Genomic DNA, 20,128 nt, shown 5'->3' with positions numbered 1-20,128 from the left:
CCATTAAGGCACTTAGAAATTGAATTGTTCACCATAAATCATAGGGATTAAATTTAGGTATGCAATCACTGGTGGGAAGAGGTTCTGTACAAACACAATATGTGGAGAAATACATATTTTCCAAGAAAAGACTCCAGAATCATGACCTTAGCAAAATTCAGAAAGGTCTTAAAAGTCAAAAAACATGCTCTGATCTTCATTTGTTAATTTAGTAATTAGGCTGTGCTACCGTTGTAAATTCTAATGGCAGTGACTGACATGTTTTACTTCTTGGAGCTTTTACAACCTATAAGTCATTCATGAATGTTAAAAACTCAAATGAACTCCAAAACAAAACAAAAGAAGCTGAAATAAATTATGCTACACAGTATATTCTATTACAAGGGTAGATATGCTTCTTGATTTACGTTACAGTCCTCCTTCAGTTGCTACAGGCAGGCTATTAAGGGTGGAAAGAAAATCAATTCTGAAACAGGAGCCAGTAAACTGAAAGAACACTACTTTCAGCTTAAAAAAAAAAATCACTTGAAAATTTATATATGAAGCAGTTTTGATTATTTGTTGTGCTACATACACATACAATGTAAATCTTCACCATAATTCATTATTCTGTTCTGGTATACAAACTAATACAGACTACCAAAGACAGTTTTCATCAGAAACAACTGTGCAAAAAAGATAGGACTCAAAAATATGCTACTAAAACTTGCACTAGCCTTGTTTAAGAATATTACATTTCTTTTTCCAACACATTTGGGGATTCTCCATGTACAGTAACATCGTGTCTACCTTCACTGTTACCATAGTTGTTCTATGCAGTGGAAACATGTTAGATTAACTATGCTATGTTCAAAAATGTATAACAAGATTTATTTTTTTTCATTAAACGCAAACCTAATTTTGCCAGGGAGTGCTTTGCTGCTGAGGTTGAACTTTATAATTTAAAATGACCCTCCCAATTAAAATTCAGACACTTGTGAATCTTCCATTTACACTTTAGGGAGGAAAGGAGATAACTAGTAGAAAAGTTGTTATTATTATCTCCAGATGCAGCTTTAAAACTGGTAGAAAATTTTGTGCTCAGGCACAAGTTGAGATCAGCTTTACAAGTTTGACAGTTATAAAGAGATAGAGGTGCACGAAAGCAGTTGATCCAGAAGCAGGAATGCTATTGCTGTCTTTAGGGACAGTGATCAGCCAAACAGCCAGGACAGCTTTTTAAAGGTATTTACTTCTTCCGCATTCAGTCAGTACTTCTCAGAATATGAGAACAAATGAGGGGAAAAAATAAAATACATCTGTTACCATCTTCAATGACAAAAATCCCTTGCCATAAAATTAGTTTCCTGAGACTGAAGAACACATTGGGACTGCTGTTATTAATATTTGCATAACTGTCAGAAGCCCAAGTTTTATGACTGCTTACTACTTCAGGGACTACTGACCATTATTGAGGTGCTGGCCACTACAGTCTGTTACTGCTTTTCAATAAATGTTACAGCCTTCAAATTCCATTAACAGTGGAATCTGAATTACATCTACTCTCAAAATAAAATAAAAATGAGCAGAAACAAGTTATGTGGCTTTGTTACATATTCTGTTTAGAAATCTGGTCTGTGTAAGGCAACAGCATTTTCTCATGGAGTCTTCTTTAACTGATATATAAGACATGGTACACTTAAAGGGTTGGGACTGTCAAAGGCAGTAGAGATGGTAAGTCTGGATGATAAATCATGTCATCTTACTCGAACATTTGAACTTTATACAGATTTCCTCTGAAAAGATGCATAAACTACTGGTGTTCTGAAAGCCTGGCCAGTTAAGCTTAAGGGTCTTTATCCATCCTTACTTTCCAGTCAACTCTTACTTACAGAAAACGGAGAAAAAGTGTGGTATAAACTGTTTCAGTAATTCAACAGAAAATATCCAACCTCTGTGTGCCAATATAAAACTACTACATACTTCTGAGAAAAAACTGGTACCTGCCCATATTACACCCAGGTCTATTTGTGGAAACAGCTCTAAGCTGAAGATGTCCTACATCACCATCTTTCTAACGACCCCTCATGCAGCTATGTCACATTTCTGCTTCTCCTTTCTTGAAGGAAAGAGATATTTTATAGCTAAATAAAATGCTTTTAGCATCAGGAAATTTAAATGCAGTGTTTTCCCTCCAGGGCTGCAGAGCTCTCTCCCTGCCTGAGCACCCTGCTGTGTGCCCACAGCCATCACAGACACAAGGGTGTGGACTAAAGGGAACCTAGAGTACACTTTTATAAAGAGAGAAGCAGAACATGTGAAACTGAGAATTTCCTACACAGTCTCTATGTTTGGCAAGTAATTCACTGCTATCCAGTGCTGAAGAACTTGTATTCTGAGGTGATTAGGATCACCAGTGACAACAATAAAATGGGTCACTGGGTTGTTGGTAGTGGAGTTATCACAGATCAGCACACCTTAAGGAACTATTTTTATTGACACAATCACCACATACACTTTTTTCAAAGCCAAGGAATCGTATTTCAAAAGAAGATATTTTGTGTTAGAATCACCAGGGATCAGCATTTTGGAAAAAAAAATCCAAGTTTGCTGAATCAGTAACATGAATAATAACACTACTTGAGGAAGCAACTGTGAGGCATTGATTGATTCAAATAAACAATCACCTGCTGGGATCTATAGTTTTATCTCATAGTCATGAAAATCTTGAAGAGAAATGAATGCTAAAATAGAGATAATATAGGTGACTTTGACAGAAAATGAAACTGTCATGTATAATGAGGAGGGTTGCTCCTTCTCCTTTAGAAAATGAAATGGTAAGAGCCGTAACTCCAAAACTCAAACCTTCCCAATGGAAGACCCAAGTAATCTTAGCTCCAGTGCCAGCATAACAGGAGGCACCAAAGCAGAGTGGTGAAATGCATATCAATAAGACAACTTCAAATACCAGTTACAAAGGAAGTAAGGTCACTATTTCTGTTTCCTTAGGAACTCATTCTTTATATAATGTGTTCTCAACAAGTTGTGATGAATAATGGAAATATGGAAGACTAGTACTTAGACTGTATTTGAAAAATGTTAGGTGTGCTTGACGACTTAGTTCTCTACCAAAGTTTTGAGAAAAAGCCTGTGCCAAATTTCATAGCGCTATCTTACTTATTCCAGTGAACAGAATACCTCTCAAGGAAACTACAGTAATTTCCTTTGCTCTAACAGGATTAAATACAGCCTTCAGTACTGTGTTGATATAAAATATCACTACATTTATACCTAGTATGATATGACTCATGCCTTGTGGCCATTGTAGTGAAAAGGACTACAGTGCAAATAGTTCAGTGTCTAAGGCCTCTTACACATAGGCCAGCTCCTGTGGCATCCAAAAATCTGCAATAGAACACACAGCCAACTCTCTAATCACCATGAAAAGGTAAAGTTGGCTAATTGAGGAAACTGCTTTCTAAACAATTTGAAAATTAACTCAGCGATCATCTAAAATAGTTCTCCATTACAATCCAGAACTCAAATCCATCAGCAGTATCTTGACTCTCAAAGAATCCTTTCATCATTATAACAGTTAAGATCATTTTTTTAAGTATTATCACCCTTTAAATGGATACTAAGAAAGTAATAGACTAACATCAACCACTTGAATATTTTGAAGGTGAAATCTGGTATGCTAAAAGACGTAGATGTAGAAGAAAATAAAAAAAATAACCTTGAGCCCATTTAGTACTGGTCTTGGAAACTTCAACCTCTGGACTGTGATGGCTTCCCTCTCTTAACCCTAAGTCATAGGAAGATCCATATATTTTTAAAATTTCTGTTATGTGCAGAATCATAAAATTAACATAAAATGAAACTTATTTTCTCTGAAAAGTTCCCTACTCCATTTATCACCAGAAAATGTTATCTACTGCTAGAGCACCAAACAAAAGAAATATATATATGGGTAATATGAACTTCAGATATTCCTTGGAAAAGAACAAATAACAGCATAAAAAAGGTTGAGAGTTAAATAATAATCTTGTCCATTTAGGAAAACAGAGGACAATATTAACATCCTAAAACAGTTTCCCCATTTGGACCTTAGCATTCTTTTTCTGCTGAATAAATTTGAGTGACTTAATTTCTAGATGGAAGAATCTTTTTATGAAAAGTTAGCAGGAGAGGAAAGGAATGCAATAGTCAAGCACCACCACCTCTGAGGCAGAACTGTCTAGACTGATGAATTTCAATGTACTTCAAAAAGAAATACAAAAAAATCTGTGCAACCATGGCAGAACAGGGAAGGGGGGAAACAAAAAGAAAGGATTTAACCAATGATCAGGGATTCCCTTCATCATGCATTAAAACATATTACCATAAAGGTGTTATGCTGCAGTGGAAACAGCACTAGGAGCTGCAATCTGCCAACATCTGACAAAGAGCTGCACATCTTAGGAATACACCACCTTAACAATGTTTGTCTTGCAGTGATGATACAGGCACCTTCCAATGGTAAAGGTGAAAGGAGTGTGTGATGTGTTCACAGCTTAAATTGCTTCACGGGTTTGTTTTAGGTGGCTATTTGACCACTGAACTTGTTCTATCCTTAGAAAGTGGGACAGAGTGTAAAAAATACCCCTATTAGGAAGAGTAAAAGAGTTAGCCTTCAGGGTTTTTTTGTATAAACTAGTATGTGCATAAATGTTAAAAAGTTGCACAAATTTGTCCTTCGACACTGTGTAACACATATTTACACTGAATATCCATGTATGATTAAGAAAACTCTAGTTTTGCTTAACACAGCAATAACATTTCTCTGACAATTTACTCAGAAGATGACTAATCCAAGAGACTTTATCATACATATATATGTAAAAAAAAAAAAAAAATATATATATATATATACATATACACATCAATATTTTAGAAAAACATGAGGCATTTTTTCCCACCAAAACGGAAATCTGTAGAATATTTGTACTTCTGGTTAACTGGCAAGTGTTTTGAGCTTGTTTCAGTTTCCTGAGCAGATCACTAGGACTTACGAAATTTTATTATCATTTTAACAATTTAATTTTAAAGAATTAATTCTCTAAGGGAGTTACAGTCAAAAGTTCCTCATTCACATAACAAGCTCCTTCATTGATGCAGGGGATACAAATGCAGCTCTAGTAATGGCAAATATAAATATTGTTGTAACTTTAGAGGCCAGGGAGGAATCATGATTGCATTGATTTTTTTGAGTCTGCCACTACACAGTGTCTCAGTACTCCAGAAAATACTGAATGAAATTGCTTCCAGTGAAGCCAAAGAACATAAATTCTAATCAAACATACTTAGTCTTAACTGAAGTTTGCAATATTGCAATCTGATACAATCATTTCACATTTAAAAAAAATCAGAGGCTAAGAAAGCTAATCCTTACCAAAAGATTACATTCAAATATCTAGATACATACATATTTGTATACCCTATGCTGAAGTTATATTACAAATAAACACATATGTTCAATAATTTTAACTTCAGATTTTAAAAGCAACAGCCTGAAATCTGATTCACTACTAAAAACAAAAGCATAGAATTATTTAATGGTTTGAGTTGGAATAGACCTCAAAGACCTTCTAGTTTCCACCCCATCGCCATGGGCCCAGCACCTTCCACTAGACCATGTTGCTCAAGGCCCCATCCAGCCTGGCTTTAAAATCATATTAATAACTGTCAGAATAATATAACTCATACACAGAAATAAAGCATGCAAATAATACTATTTGCATAATTTCTGTATGAGTGAAAGCATGAAATTCAATGTAAAGCTAAAATATCAACATCTCTATAAGTACAAAACAGCCACTAACCTGTATTTTGATTGGCCAGGAGAAATTGCTGACATAGACATAGAAGGTGATGTTTGGGTTGCTTCGAAAGTTAAATTTTTCACAGGAAAAGCTGTCTCTGTATTCCTTAATATTAGCCTTAGAAACAACAGGAATCTCTTCTCCAGATATTGTTCCAGCTTAAAAAAATATTTTAAAAAACAGATGTAGATATATATATTTACAACTAATCATCATTAGAGGTGCCAAAGTAAATTTGCACAAGAAACTTCAATTCTAAATTATTTTTGTTTTCTTCACTCTAAAACTTTAATATCCCCTTGTTATAGTTTACATGGCACATTAGGTATATTCGACATACATACAGGAATTTACAGAAATTGTTACTTTGGTTTCAAAAGATTATATATGAATCATAAAAGTGGCAGAAGTTACGTGAATTTTAGAAGTTCTTATAGTCAGTTGAACAGATAATAAGCTTTCCTCTATAATTTACTTTTTCTTACAGTAAAAACTCATAGCTCATTAGAACCTGAAAGTGAATTTGTCTACATCTTACATGGTTGCTGTAGAGTTTTTAATTGTTCATGAAAGCGTTAATAACATAACTACTAATAAATATTTATCATGTTTTGCAAATACATGGATGACTCCGCTAAATTATAATAAAGGAATAAATAAAATTTACTAGGGTATGCTAAAATACTTCAGAATTTCATTGATGAAGAATTTAATGAGTTTAAGACAAACTCCAAACCTTCTTTAACAAGACTTTTTTTGGTATGATTTCATTTTAAGCATCATGCTTCTCCTTGGATGTGTTTTCAGAAAGTCAATAGAACCAGTTCAGAAAAACCATCTAAATACAGCTTCTCTTCCCTCTTCTTAAAACAAAGAAGAGTAATGGGGTTCAAAGTTGGAAAAAAAATAGATAAGCAGTTTCTTTTATCAGCATACACAGAAGAACTTTATTGTTGGATATCAATGTTAAGGTTAATAATTAAATTTTTAGCTTGAACACTGAAACAAAGAAATAAAATCTCAGTCTCTGCAGTAGTTAAGGAGGCAATTTATCTTAATTAAAATCACAGCATTTCATAACACAGTCATTCTAAAAATTTAAATAGGCTACAAGCTTTTCCCACCAAAGCAATTTTAATTGAATAGGAGAGAAAGTCAACATATTAATGAAGCTTTATTCAGATTGCAAATTATCATCTGAGGTTTAAATAATATAATTAATAATGGCATAATGATAATGGCAAAAGAACACATTTGGTAAAGTTTTATTATCAAAATTAGCAACAAAGAGACAATCAGGTTAAAATAACTTAGAGGATCATGAAATCGTATGGGAAAAAAACACCATACCAAAACTCACTCTCACCTGTAGAACCAATAGACCATGTAATATTGAGGTTGAAGTTGTTTGATGCATTAATTGATATGTCCAAATTTTTATTTGACTAAATTAAAAAAAAAAAAAGAGAAAAATTAACAAAACCTATCAGAATGTATTGCATGTAACTCTATGCACATGTAACTCTATTGCACATAACTGAATATACCTTTTAATTATCTTATGGTTTTAATTTTAAACGTAAATAGAAATGGTAATTGCCAAAGGCAATTCTCTCTTTTGCTTCATAAGAACATGGAACAAGGAAACATATAACTACACCACTTAGCTTTTTAGATTTTGTGAGGAATAACAAAATAATTTTCTTTATGAAACGAAAGAAAAAAAACAGATGGCAAACGCCTACATTTTAATCACAAGGCAAAAATTATTTTTCTCATCTAAAAAAAGATTTCTTAACTGAAAGATATACCCCTTTATTTCATCTCAGGAAGATACTAAAACTTATTGATGGGAGCAACAATAAAATAAACCAACTGATAATTTTTCAGAGTATTGATAGAGCTGAAGTACATCTACCATTTAGGAAGTTTTCTCAGTGCATGCATGAATAATTTTTCAGTTCTCAAAAAGATCTGAACTATCTCTAAAGCTTTGTAGACACCTGGGAAACCTGTAATCAATGTCAAATACAATGGAAATCTTAATTATGATTCTTCAAAACTTGCCTAAAGGTATTAACATTTTGTTACCTGTTCTGGATTTGCTATAAAGTTTATGGCAGTGTGATGGCGGTCATCCTCTTGTAATAAGCTGAAGGTAAACTGGTAGTCAATCAAAAGGCTGTCTGTGGGAAAAAAAAAAATTAAAAATAATAAAGTGTATACATACTATTATATATTATGCAAGCACATAAAATTTACCATTCACATTTATTTTAAAATTCATGGAGTAATCTACAAGTCAGAACTACTCACACACATTTCACTGCTTAAGTATTTGCACTATAATGTCTTGAAGCAATTAAAAAATAAAATTAAATGAAGCAATAACCAAAAAAATAAAATCAAGAAAATATAACTAAATAACTAAATTACACATAACTTGAAATAGCCATTCATTGTGATTATTCCAAAATACAGTATCAAGTATTGTTAGAGTGTTATTAGTTCCTTAATTTTATTGTGAAATAATTATTCAAACATTCGGTTCAAAATGCATTTAAATATTTATTTCTTTATTATTGTCATGTGCTTTACTGTGTTATATAAATAGTTTACACCGCTCCATCACTATAACACAACTTTAGAATTACTAGGTTTAAAAATTTGGGGGGAAAAGTTGCATCTACACTAAAATTATATAGTATGAAGGTATGATATTATAGTAAATAAGATTGCTAATAATTTAATGGTACAATGGAACTTTTAAGAGAAATTACGTGATCATCAAATGTTTCCTTTCTAAATTTTAAAAGATTTTGTAACTGGTAAATGATATAAATGTTTCATCCAAGAGAAACAAGTGGCTGTTCAGTATTCCTCAAAAAGATTATATTTCACTCCCAACTGGCATTTGTTCTACACATTTTTCTTTCAACCTGTGAATGGAACAAAGTCTGCCAGGCAGCTCCATTCATTCTGTTTCCATCACTGCACACTAACAACACTCTAGAGCTGCATAGGTGCAGATGAGAGAAACAGTCAAACTTCAGATGGTCCAAATCATGCTCCTTCCTGAAAGGAGCAAAAAACATTGGGACAAGGCAGAAGACATGAGTTTTGAGTTATCCTGTTGTGTTCCTGAAGCTGGAGGAACGAGATTAACCCTTACTTGGGTCATAGCTCAAGGAATGACTGAAAAGGGACTTTTTTGCAGGGGGAAGGGGTAGAAGCAGAGTCATCAGGATGAATCGGGTTTCCAGCACATTCATAATGTAAGTCAAAAAAACAGTCACAAGAAATGCTGCAATTCATAGAGGGAGCCATGAAAAATCCCAGTAACAAATGTTCAGTGCAGTCAGACAGTTGGGAATCAGAAGAACCCCTGAAGATGCAAATTGTGTTAACAGATAAATGGTTCTTGTTCAACAGTTGTGAATCAGAGATGGGTGTGGTGGATGGATCTTGAATGCTCTGTTACACAGGCAGATATCTTCAGCTCTAACCGAATAAATCTTCTAAATCTTTGACCATTACAGTTCTACAGGGATTAAAAGATTATTTTTAACCTCTGTCACAGGAAATAAGGAGGTGAGAATTGTAAGTGTACATGATTCGATTATTATTTTATACATGTTAAAATATGGTTAAAGTGTGGCAATTCATCTTTGATGCTACATCCTAGTGAATCATTTTGGAGTTCTGTTTTGATCCCTGTCTTGATGGCATTCTGCTAGTCACCACCACCACACAAGCAGTACGGTAGAAAGAAAAACTATGTGATCATAAAAGCAAAATCAGTAAATACAAAGAGAGTGAAAGATTAGGCCAAAGCAGAAAAAAAAGCTGTGTTAGCCTTTCGTTGGACTCAATAGCTTCCTTACTGCTGACAATGACCTTTCCTGCAGCAACACATCATCTGAAAAAAACACGCTCTTGTATCTCATGGGAAGGCTGACATAGAAAGAGAAAAAACCTTTTGGTCAATGAAGTACAAACACAGTCCATGCTATAGTCTTAATAGTTAAAGAAAATAGGTTTGGTTTGGCTTTGGGTTTTTTGTTTTGTTTTGTGTGGAAGGAAAAGTAGAAAATAAAGGTTCATAGAATCATAAAATATCTTGAGTTGGAAGGGACCCACAAATGAGTTACATGAAAGGAATTACCATGACCTTCAAAGGTGAAAAGTTATGCAAATCTGGCTATGGAAATCGAATTAATAAGTCTCATTGACTCTATTGTGCCATATCTACATGTTTAACAGTAAGATTACTATTGCACCAGAACGTATTTGAAGGTAACAGGACAGGAAAAGATGGCAAGTAGAAACTGACCGCTATTAAATGGATTAATAATCCGTTAATAATCACAAGCAGAAAGGCCAAAAGGCTGGGGATAATGTACAGATACACTAAATCTCCTGATGCCGTCAACTTGGAGTCTCGCAAAATACAGATGACTGCTTTAGCATGATTCTTTGCAGATTTTTTGTAAAGGTATGGTTGACCAGCACCATAGAATGCACTCCTACATAAATTCTGGCTACAGCAAGGGCTACAAAATGCAAGAAGCAGCATAGACAAGCCTACTGGACAAAGTATCAACAATTTTCTCATAAGACAAGGCAAATAACCATTCAAATATGCTAAAGCCTTCTAAGCCCAGATTGTGTCCTCTCAGAGACGCAGAGTATCAGTCAAAAAACCAGCAGACATATTAGTTAAGGTCCCATCAAAACCCAAAATTGGGAATAGACACAGGACTCTTGCCTCCTAGTAATATGAATGAGCAGTTCTTTTGCATACAAGTTTTAAAAAAACTTGGTCATTTACTTTTAAAACATTAGGAATCTTTTTTTTTCCTGGGTTTTGTTATTGCTTGTTCTCATTATTTTAAATTCATGTTTTACTTGATAACAGCCAAGAAAGTATGAACTTATTTTTCAAGGAATGCAGGAAAAGTTCTTTCATTGATAAAAGATGTTAAACTACATGGTCTCTCATAAATTTACTATCTGTAACAAATGAGTAAAATACTTACACTTTTTTTTTTACTGCATTTTTACCTACACTACACTTGAAAGAGTAAATTGTGAAAAACCAGTAAGGGTTAGTTATATATAGAGCCTTTTATACTCACAATATATCAGCTTACACCAAGCCATCCCTAAAAACTGAAAAGAGATCTTCACTAAACTATTCAGAAGCACTAGCAAACACAAATTATGGCCTTTAATTGTACAGAGATCTGCCATAGGACAACCCATTAAATCTCTGACCACAGACTGGATGCTGCAAAGCAGCAACACAACTCTCCATAGACAATTCTAATTCAGGGAAGATACCTAAAGTGTGTATGACTTGAATGAAGCAGACAGCACTGCCTCAATGCAGTTATGTGATTCAACAGGGCAAATTAAGTCAGGTGCAAATGAAAGAACTGACACTGAGCAAGCATTCCTTCCCATCTTTCTGAGCACTGCAAAAGTATGCTGAAAAACTTCCATAGCTTGGAGAAAATGTTCACTTTCATACACAGGATATGTTCTGGTTGGCCAAAACTTTAAGAAATATTTGTCTGAACCTATTCTTAACTTTAAGTTCTCAAATTTCTGGAAGTCCCTAAAGTTAGATTTTATTAGAACACAAATTAGTAGAACTAATTTAAGGGGAAATCTAAAGTGAGAGTACAAATGAAAAGGAACTGTAAAGAAGACTCTCCTCTACCCTTTGCATCCTGCTGCTGTCTGTCTCACTATCCTTTCTCACTCTGCCCATCTGTTTCATTCTATATCTTAGGAGACTCTTCCCCCACATGTATGCAGCAGCTCTCAGGGAAATATCACCTCTCTCTCCTCCAGAAGGCTTCACCTTCCACAGACTGCAGCAGGCAGAACAGCTTTCCTTCCCACTGCCAAACATCAGTCACCGTGTCCCTGCAGCAGAGCCTTCTTTTCAGAGTTCTCACCAGGAAAATATATTGTAGGTTGCCTTCTTTTTGTTAATATTAAACTCAACTCCTCCTACTTTTGCCTGGCAGGGTGTGTGCCCCATCACCTTAGTGTAGGCAAGGGAGAAGCAGCAGGGAAAAGAGATTCAATTGACACAGAGAGAAAGAGACTCTTGGAAGTCAAATTACAGTGCGTGTGTGTGGGGGTGTGTCTTAGAGTTTAATTTCTGTTTCCAGTCATGTTGTTTCATTTTGTCTAAGAAATCAATGAATAAAGTATAAAAAGAATGTCAGGAGATAAGACCACAATACCATCCTGACATCATCAATGGTCAAATATAACAAGGACTTAGGGTTATTGAGTTTTTTCACATCTCCATTTTGATTTCTTAAAAACCCTTCACTGGTTTCACAGTCAAAAAGAGTCATTAAAATCAATTCAAAACACTAGTAATGAAGGCATGTGAGAACACAACAATAATTAGGTGAAGAAAGATGATTAATTAAAAGAGGAAAATAAATTTCAAAGCAATCCTTTAACCCTAGTATTGCTGTTAATTTTCAAGAAACCACTCTGTTTCTTTAATGAAGGTCCATTACTTTTGATATGGTTAAGATAGTTTAATATGGAAGTTTTATACTCACATCCAGCAAGGATCAGACCGATTCCCATACTCAAACTTTTGTATTGGAAGAAAACTGTGATTTTAAAAATGTCAGAATATTCCCAAAAGAACAAAGGTCAGACAGAAGCACTTCAGTATTTCTGAGTGCCACTAGAACTCTGTGAGAATATATAATTACACTGATAATTATTCAAAAAAAAAAAATTAAATTGAATATGCTTAGTATAAATTTGTAATAAAGTTATATATGAAAAGGTATGTTACGAAGGAGTATTAAGACTGTAAAATGAACCACTACAATCAAGGGTGCCTTGAATTAATTTTGGGTGAGTGCCCACCTAATGGCCAGCTATTCAACATTTTGTTCTATGTTCAATACCCAGTATTGGGTCCATGCCTCATTTACTACATGCTACACAAGCCCTTTTCCAAAGATGGAATTAATTTCTAATGTGGCTTTCTATAGTATTCATCACTATCATTTTCTAGGTTCTTCAGAAAAGTTAATGAATTTGTTACAACATTACTGTAGATGAGAAGGCATTATTAGTATCATTTTACAGGACAGAAAATGAAACAAAGAGACCAAGGACAAAACCATCCATTAAACACGAGCAGCCAATTTGAAATACTTGGAGTTTGATTTTTCTTACTACTTTGAATTATATAATACTACATATGAACATTGCTATTTTACAATTCCTTCCATCATTCATTGTAATTCTTTCCACAACAGGAAAGGAACATACATTCATCTTTCCGTTACATTATCCCTTATTCATTTCCTAAAAAATTCATTCAGTGCATTGTAGAGGAAAAGTTCCTTGGGAACTAGTATTCACCCATGCTATTAAAAGCTGTACAATCACGGCCTAGTAAAGAAGCAAATAAAAAATTATTGTGACAGCAACCTTAATTCTTCCAATTTCCTGCACTCACTGCCTATATAGCATATTTCAAAAAAGGGGGTTTATCAAGTAATTTAAGAATCAGGCAGGAGTAAATCCTAGAGAACCATTTTACTTCTGAGCTAGATTTTGCCTTTGACCAAATCATTCCAAGAAATCATTCCAGTTCAAATCATCTCTCAGAAAGAGGGAAGAATGACCCTGGGTTCCCAGAAAGGGAGCAAGCACATACATAATTGGGCACAGTCACGGCTTTTCTGGCTTTGGTCACTGGCCATTCTCCCATGGCTCCTGTCATGTAGTTTCTTAAAACACATTTCTAAAACTGAACAAAATGGGAAAAGATTTTCATACGTACATAGAATTTCTGAGAACTATATCTATTCATTTTAGTTCCAAATTTAAAGTTCAGTAAAAATTCTTAGTCAAAAGTACTGCAATGTATGCCAGCCAGACATACAAACAGAGCATGAAAACAGATCAACCCACGACATAGTCTCAATCCCAGCTACAATCTAATATTCATATTTTATAAATTCTAGGTGAGGATCACATGATCTTTACCCAATCGGTGACTAAAGTTGGATTTTTTCACTTTTTTTTTTTCCTGATAACTAATAAGGTCTATTTTGTGAATAGAAACCTCAAAATCTAGCGCTGTTCTATTTTTACTTCTTGAAATCACTTAAAGTTGTAAGAACCTCCCTCATGATTGCAACTTCAGACTCATCACAGTCAGTCTTCCCACAGTTTTCTATTAAAGGATATGTCTATTCATGCTGATTCTAAAACTCATACTCTCACCTCTTCATTGCACAGGCAGTTTGTCTCTCTCCTACTCTTTCTAGTGATTGTTCTGTATATGCAGCAAGAGTCTGTTGAGAACAGAACTATTCATATTCTTCTCTATCAGAACAAATGCTGCTTTTGAAACCAAGCTCCATTATCAAATGCTGTAAGTCATATTCATTTGTGACCAAAAGAAATTCTACTTGTATTACACCAAAGTCAGTGGGTTACCATCAGACCTATTTTGAGTCAGCATAATTATTCTGAACTTTCAGAGCAGTTGCCTGATTCATTCCTCTGTCTTCTGTATCCACTGCCTCATTTCCATTGTTATATTGAATATGTTGGTGTCTGGCATTACTTGTTCATTGTGATAAAACAAAAAGTCATTTACTGTGAAGTCTTTAGTAAAAACTTTCATTTTTCTAAATGTAATCAGAGCTCAATGAGCTTCAAAATACCCCAGTACTTACTATTTATACGCCTTTTTACCATTTAAAGAAAGAGCATGTGAGAATGAATTTCGCTTAAGTTCAAAATCTTTGAAAACATAAGCAACAGCAATTCATTGCTTCTTTTACTGCACTCTAAAAAAATGTACTAGGCTAAAAAGCCCAAAAGACAAAGGGATTAGTGTCATAATCAGCAAATTGGGTAACTAAATTTTATTTTAAACAGAAATCTTTTATCTTATGAAATTTTCAGCTGCTATGTAGAAAAGTCTAATAAGTTGTCAGTTTTGCTCCCAAGGGAGGCCCAGATACAGAAAAATATGACCTGTATTAGAATTTGGTTCAGCTAAATTTTGCTAACTGTCTATTTTTACTCTATATTGACTAAAAATTTCAGAAGATGAGTGACATCTAAGACAGGTATGCACTGTGTTGAGAAGAGTAACTCTTGATTCTCTTTAATGAATATAGAAGTTAATTAAGTTTGGACATATAAGTGTTGAAAAGCTAGTTAGGCAAGATGCATCTCACCATAACTGTCACAGAAGTAAATATGTAGGTATGAAAATGTTATGAAAGACAAGGGTAGACTAGTTGCTGAGATCTAAAAAATGAGGTACATATATAGTAACCTGAGGTGTTTTAAGCATACGGTCTCAAGATGATGTTCCTAAAGGTTTTAAACCACAGACCACAGTCAGATCTCCCTTTTTTCCCTCCCCTAGATATTACATCAAACTCTTAACTGAAAACACTGGAACAACTGATGGGGTTTCTTGGAACAGTTACAGGCCCTTTTCAAGCTCTGCTCAAGACCCTGGTCTGTAAACAAAGTCTGGAAAATAGTGACTGGAATATTATGAGCAAAATACTTGTATAAGAAGTAAAAACAAAGCGAAGTGAGTACACCAACTTAAACATCAAGTTTAGGAAAAAAGTCCAGATGTCTCCAATGATGGAGCATTTCAAAACTCATGGTACAGCCACTATTATTCATCAAAAGTATAAGTGCTATTACTTGATAGTAAGGAATGCTCAGTTAAGGTACTTTTGTCACAAGGGACAATCTTTGTAATACCTTAACTCTTGTAATATTCTTGAAGTGTTAGAAAAGTGGGAGAAAAATGCAAACAAAACAAAATCAAGAAAACCAAATCTCATTAAAATTATTATGGAAAAAATTTAAATTTCTTCAGAGTGATCTAAAAGCATCACCACCTTTATAACACTCATTAATATTACAACTCTACCACATAATATCATTTTTCAATAAACTACCATCAATATTCACTAACCTGATTCTAATTTTTTTCTTTAGTTTATATAGTCTATACCCACGGAAGAGATCTCTGATCTCCTTGTTCTGACAACAGAAGTGGCACATCTAAGAAACAACAACATTAAATTATTGTTTGAGTTCATGTATTACTGCCAAAAAGAGATGTTTCTTGTCATACAGTAAATGAAAGCAGTCAGATCTTCATGTTATTTTAAATCTTGCTCTTATAATGCTCAGTTTATTGTATAATCCCCAAAAAATGTACTTCATTCTCTTTTATAAATAAATTTATTAAAAAATTTCATTTATACATGAATCAATGCCCATAATATGGGCATGACAAAAGAATACCATGTATTTTTTATAAATTCAGAATAGCCAGAAGTAAGCCACACAATAACTTCTATGTGGATTATTAGCAGAGTTTTTATTCTGATGCTCAAATAACTGAACACAGATATCCACAATTAAATAAGCGACTTCTGGTTAATCAGGCCTTAAAAGGAGACAGAACATTCACTTTGTAAATTGGCTATAAATATACAGAGATAAGGTGCTCCTGTACTATTTCAACATTTTCAAAATTCTCTTCCTCCCTTTTTCTTATTATTTAGTTGAAATTTGCTTAAGAAACCTTAAATCTGCAGCCCAAATGTCAGAACATACCTCACGTTGCTTGACTCCATGTGGCCTGTACGAACTACACAATATAACTTGAAGCTGAGATGTTTCAACTTTGCTGATATTTTTTGCTGTTTCTCAAACCACATCAATATGTTAGTTCTGAGAACTAAAATCTCTTATAGCAAATAAATCCAGAACCCTTTGAGGAGAATTGCACTTCATACTGGACAGAAATAATGCTGTATACTTCACTGAGCAGTATCTTCCGCTTTAAAGTTGCAAATTGCAACTGGTAATTGTACTGTAAAAAATATAACATGCTAAATCTCTGTACAGTAGAAACACCTTGCATTACAACTTTGAAAAGAAGATATAACACCAGTCTTTGTCTTTTCAAATACCATCAGGGTTGTGTAAAGTAAAGTCTCTTGATTTCAATAACATTTGCACTCATTAATTACATTGCTCAGGCTAAGAACTGAGTGCCAATTCAGCAAAAAATACTGATAGAATATTAAAATTGCAAACTTTCACAAATGAGATTGCATATCTGTAATATTTCCCAATCCAGCTTACAGCCTTTAAAACAGATAGGAGGAAATACCTCAACTCTTAGTATGGAATAAAATATAGAGTGACAAACCTGAGAAAAAACAAACCTTCCCCCACTTCCTACGAATTCAGCTCTTAGGACTGGCAGTCAGGCACATAAAATAATAAGTAGATTGGTTAAAATAAGCAAATAAGTGAGGAAGGAAAAATGGAGCCTCAAAGGCTGTTCTCCTCAACTCCAATGCAGCCACCCATTCTTCAGAGGAGATTTATTATTTGGCTCAGAGAGGGAACACATCGGCCACTGCAGCAGGGCTCGCTGACACCTTTCTGAAAGTGACTTGGAAAACTCAATTTCCAACTCAAACAGCTGCCAGACAATAAAAGAAATATTATATTTTCCTAGCACTATTTTCTCTAAACTAGGAACTAGATACAGCTGTGTTTTCATTAATTCATGACTTTTTTTTGGTCATGTAGAAAAAGTACTGCTAACTTAAAAGTGCAAATAGAATAAATCTATTCCTCTTTTATTGTTTTGAGTTTGTTAGGGTTTTTTACCAGATGATTAGCTTAATTCAGACCAACTGAGATATGTCACTACTTTTTGATAGGTATCAGGCACGGACGTTTTGACACAGCTTTTCTAGAAACTGAATTAGCATGTAAAAAGGAACAGCAAGCAGTAGTGAATACTGACAGTCTGTTTGTTCTTAGTATTTCAAAAGCACTGATTGTTCATATCATCTACAACTGACCTTCACAGGCCATACATAGATTGTGGTAGGCAATCCTTGCCTATAAACATGAAGTGACATGTTTGTGTGATGTAGTCATACATTGTCTTCCTTAGAATATTTTCATTTTTCTCTTTCCTCCATTTAGTTTGTTGTTCATTCTAATAATGATCTCTCCATCTTCTCTTTCATTACCCATTGAAATCACCATGAAAGCCTCTAACACTTTAAAGTCAGTCTAGCCATATTTTCAAAAACATTTACAGAAGCAGTACCTATTTCTATTCAACAAGAGTAGAATTCTAAAATTCTCATTTCATTGATGAAAAAAAAGTGATATTGTTGCCCTTTTAAGACTTTTCTTTCCACATTTTGCATAGCTTGTCATTTTTACAAAATTATTCTGATGGCCGTGGCATTTTCTTAAGGGCTAACACAGCAAAGTATATTTATTTCCCCATAACATAATAAGACAAATCAAATACATATATATTACTTCTTTACCAGTGTATCTTCATACTCTTTGACAGATGCATTTTTCAACTTTCCCTTAATGTCTAGTTTGCTATTGTATCTATTTTGCTCTTGTACACCACTGCTTTTTGACCTTACACAGTTTGCTATTCCATTTCATGTCAGCATTAACCTTTATATTAAGTGACTATCAAACTACACTTTGCTGTCAATGGGTTATATTTCTGGAACATATTTTAAAACAATATTCACAATTCAAGCTAAGAAAAAGTGACAATAAATTAATATCAAGGACTCATAGGCTACTTTACAATATACTGAAATGAAGCTGAGTTATCCAGTCAGAGAGTTGAATTTGACAATGTCCACATATAACCTAGTATAAGTTTTCTTAAAGTTTATATAATCTAAGGTTTTGTCATCATCTTGAGATAGTAATAACCCTCAATTTATTTAAATGATCCTACAAGAGTCCCTCAAATACTCTGTAAGGGCTCCACAACACTAATTCTAAAGTTGAAAACATGACTGACTTCTCTCTTGACTTTTACAAATATGGTGCCAGTGCGAGGTGGTTCAGGACACCAGACACCAGAACAGTGTGTCTGACACTAACTGGACCTCTGCATCAGGTGTTCTGCCTGTAATAATGCAAGTGGCTAAACTATCCTCAAGTGCTTCATATATGCCAGTGGAGAAAAGCACCCCAGCTGAGACAGTTTGACCAAGAACTCCCAGTCCAAGGAACCAACACAAATTTCCCCACATATCATAAACCACTTATTTAAGTCAATGTGTTTTTTCCCTGTTTCAGTTGGTTCAAGATTTCACTATAGCTGTTTCCCACTGATCAAGAATTGTCTTTCCCTGGGAAGTCAGCATGGGAAGCAATGCAACTGTAAAACCACCACAAACACTTTCCCTTCACTGTCAGAAGGCAAAGGGATACTCATGGATCCTTTCCTATGCTGTTTGAATCTCACAACGCCAGTCTTGAAGACCTCTAAGGCCTCCCAGGTGTTTGAGGAGTGACAGGTCCTGTCTTTTTGGACATGTTTGGAACCACACACACAGAGCACATTGAATACACAGAATGAGGATTCAAAAAGTATTCATCCCTATGAACCCCAGCTCAATAATAAAATGTTATATATATGCAAATACTTGCATCATTTCCTTCTCATTTAAAACACTGCTTCACACATGGCCTGGAGTCCCCTACAAAGCAAAGTATGTCTTCTGAAGGAGGTCTTCAAGCCATCGAGTCTCTCTCGCTCTTGCCTCATCAAGCTTTTTCAAAATTTGTAGTCCTATAAATAGTCATATTTTATACTAATAGCTATTATACTGCAATAGTATGTTTTACATTGCAACAAAAAATAATATAAAAATTATTATGGAACCTATGAAACAGGTCTCTAATCAGACATTTATCTGCATACATTATAATATATGTATTTTTTTTCTTTAGCATTTAGAAAGCTAGTCTGCTCAGGGTAGTGCCCATTTTCTTTTGAGACAGGGTAGCATATTTAAATAAATAGTCACTGAATTGACTGTCTACTTTGGCAAAAGTTATTAAGTAGTATCTGTAAGGGGATGTCAATCAGTAAATTCACTGATATATGAGTAAAAGCTATCAGAGAAAGCAAATAATCTTCATTTCAAATAAAAGTATGGGTTTTTTAAGCAAACAAAATCCCATATATATATATATATAAAAAGAGAGAGAAGTAAATACATACATGGAAAGATTCTCCATTTCCCAGTAAAATCTGATAATGATTGGCAGCAAATCTGTTTCTTTAGCCTGCCCAATAAAGCTGCAAGCCAACCTAGCATTTGGCAAATGAGTACACAGAGCCTGGGGTGAGAGCATAATACTTTATTAGGAGCTTC

The 20,128-nt window shown here is 34.3% G+C and overlaps 1 protein-coding gene across 7 annotated transcripts in view; it reads right to left on the bottom strand.

Moving 5' to 3' along the window:
- The window catches only part of ATRNL1 (attractin like 1), a 529,120-nt gene that overhangs the window by 271,057 nt on the left and 237,935 nt on the right, over window positions 1-20,128 (bottom strand). For all 7 annotated transcript variants that reach the window (XM_027647923.1, XM_027647924.1, XM_027647920.1 and 4 more), the window contains 3 exons: window positions 7,932-8,026; window positions 7,207-7,285; window positions 5,841-5,998 (listed from right to left, as the gene is read on the bottom strand). In XM_027647923.1, coding sequence (XP_027503724.1) covers window positions 5,841-5,998; window positions 7,207-7,285; window positions 7,932-8,026 — 332 coding nt within the window. The remainder of the gene's footprint in view (window positions 1-5,840; window positions 5,999-7,206; window positions 7,286-7,931; window positions 8,027-20,128) is intronic.

The sequence above is a fragment of the Corapipo altera genome, unplaced genomic scaffold (genome assembly GCF_003945725.1).
Source record: "Corapipo altera isolate COAL_440 unplaced genomic scaffold, ASM394572v1 56, whole genome shotgun sequence".
Lineage (NCBI taxonomy): Eukaryota > Metazoa > Chordata > Aves > Passeriformes > Pipridae > Corapipo > Corapipo altera.
The sequence above is the reverse complement of the archived record's forward strand: the minus strand, read 5'-3'. Positions and strand labels throughout refer to the sequence as shown.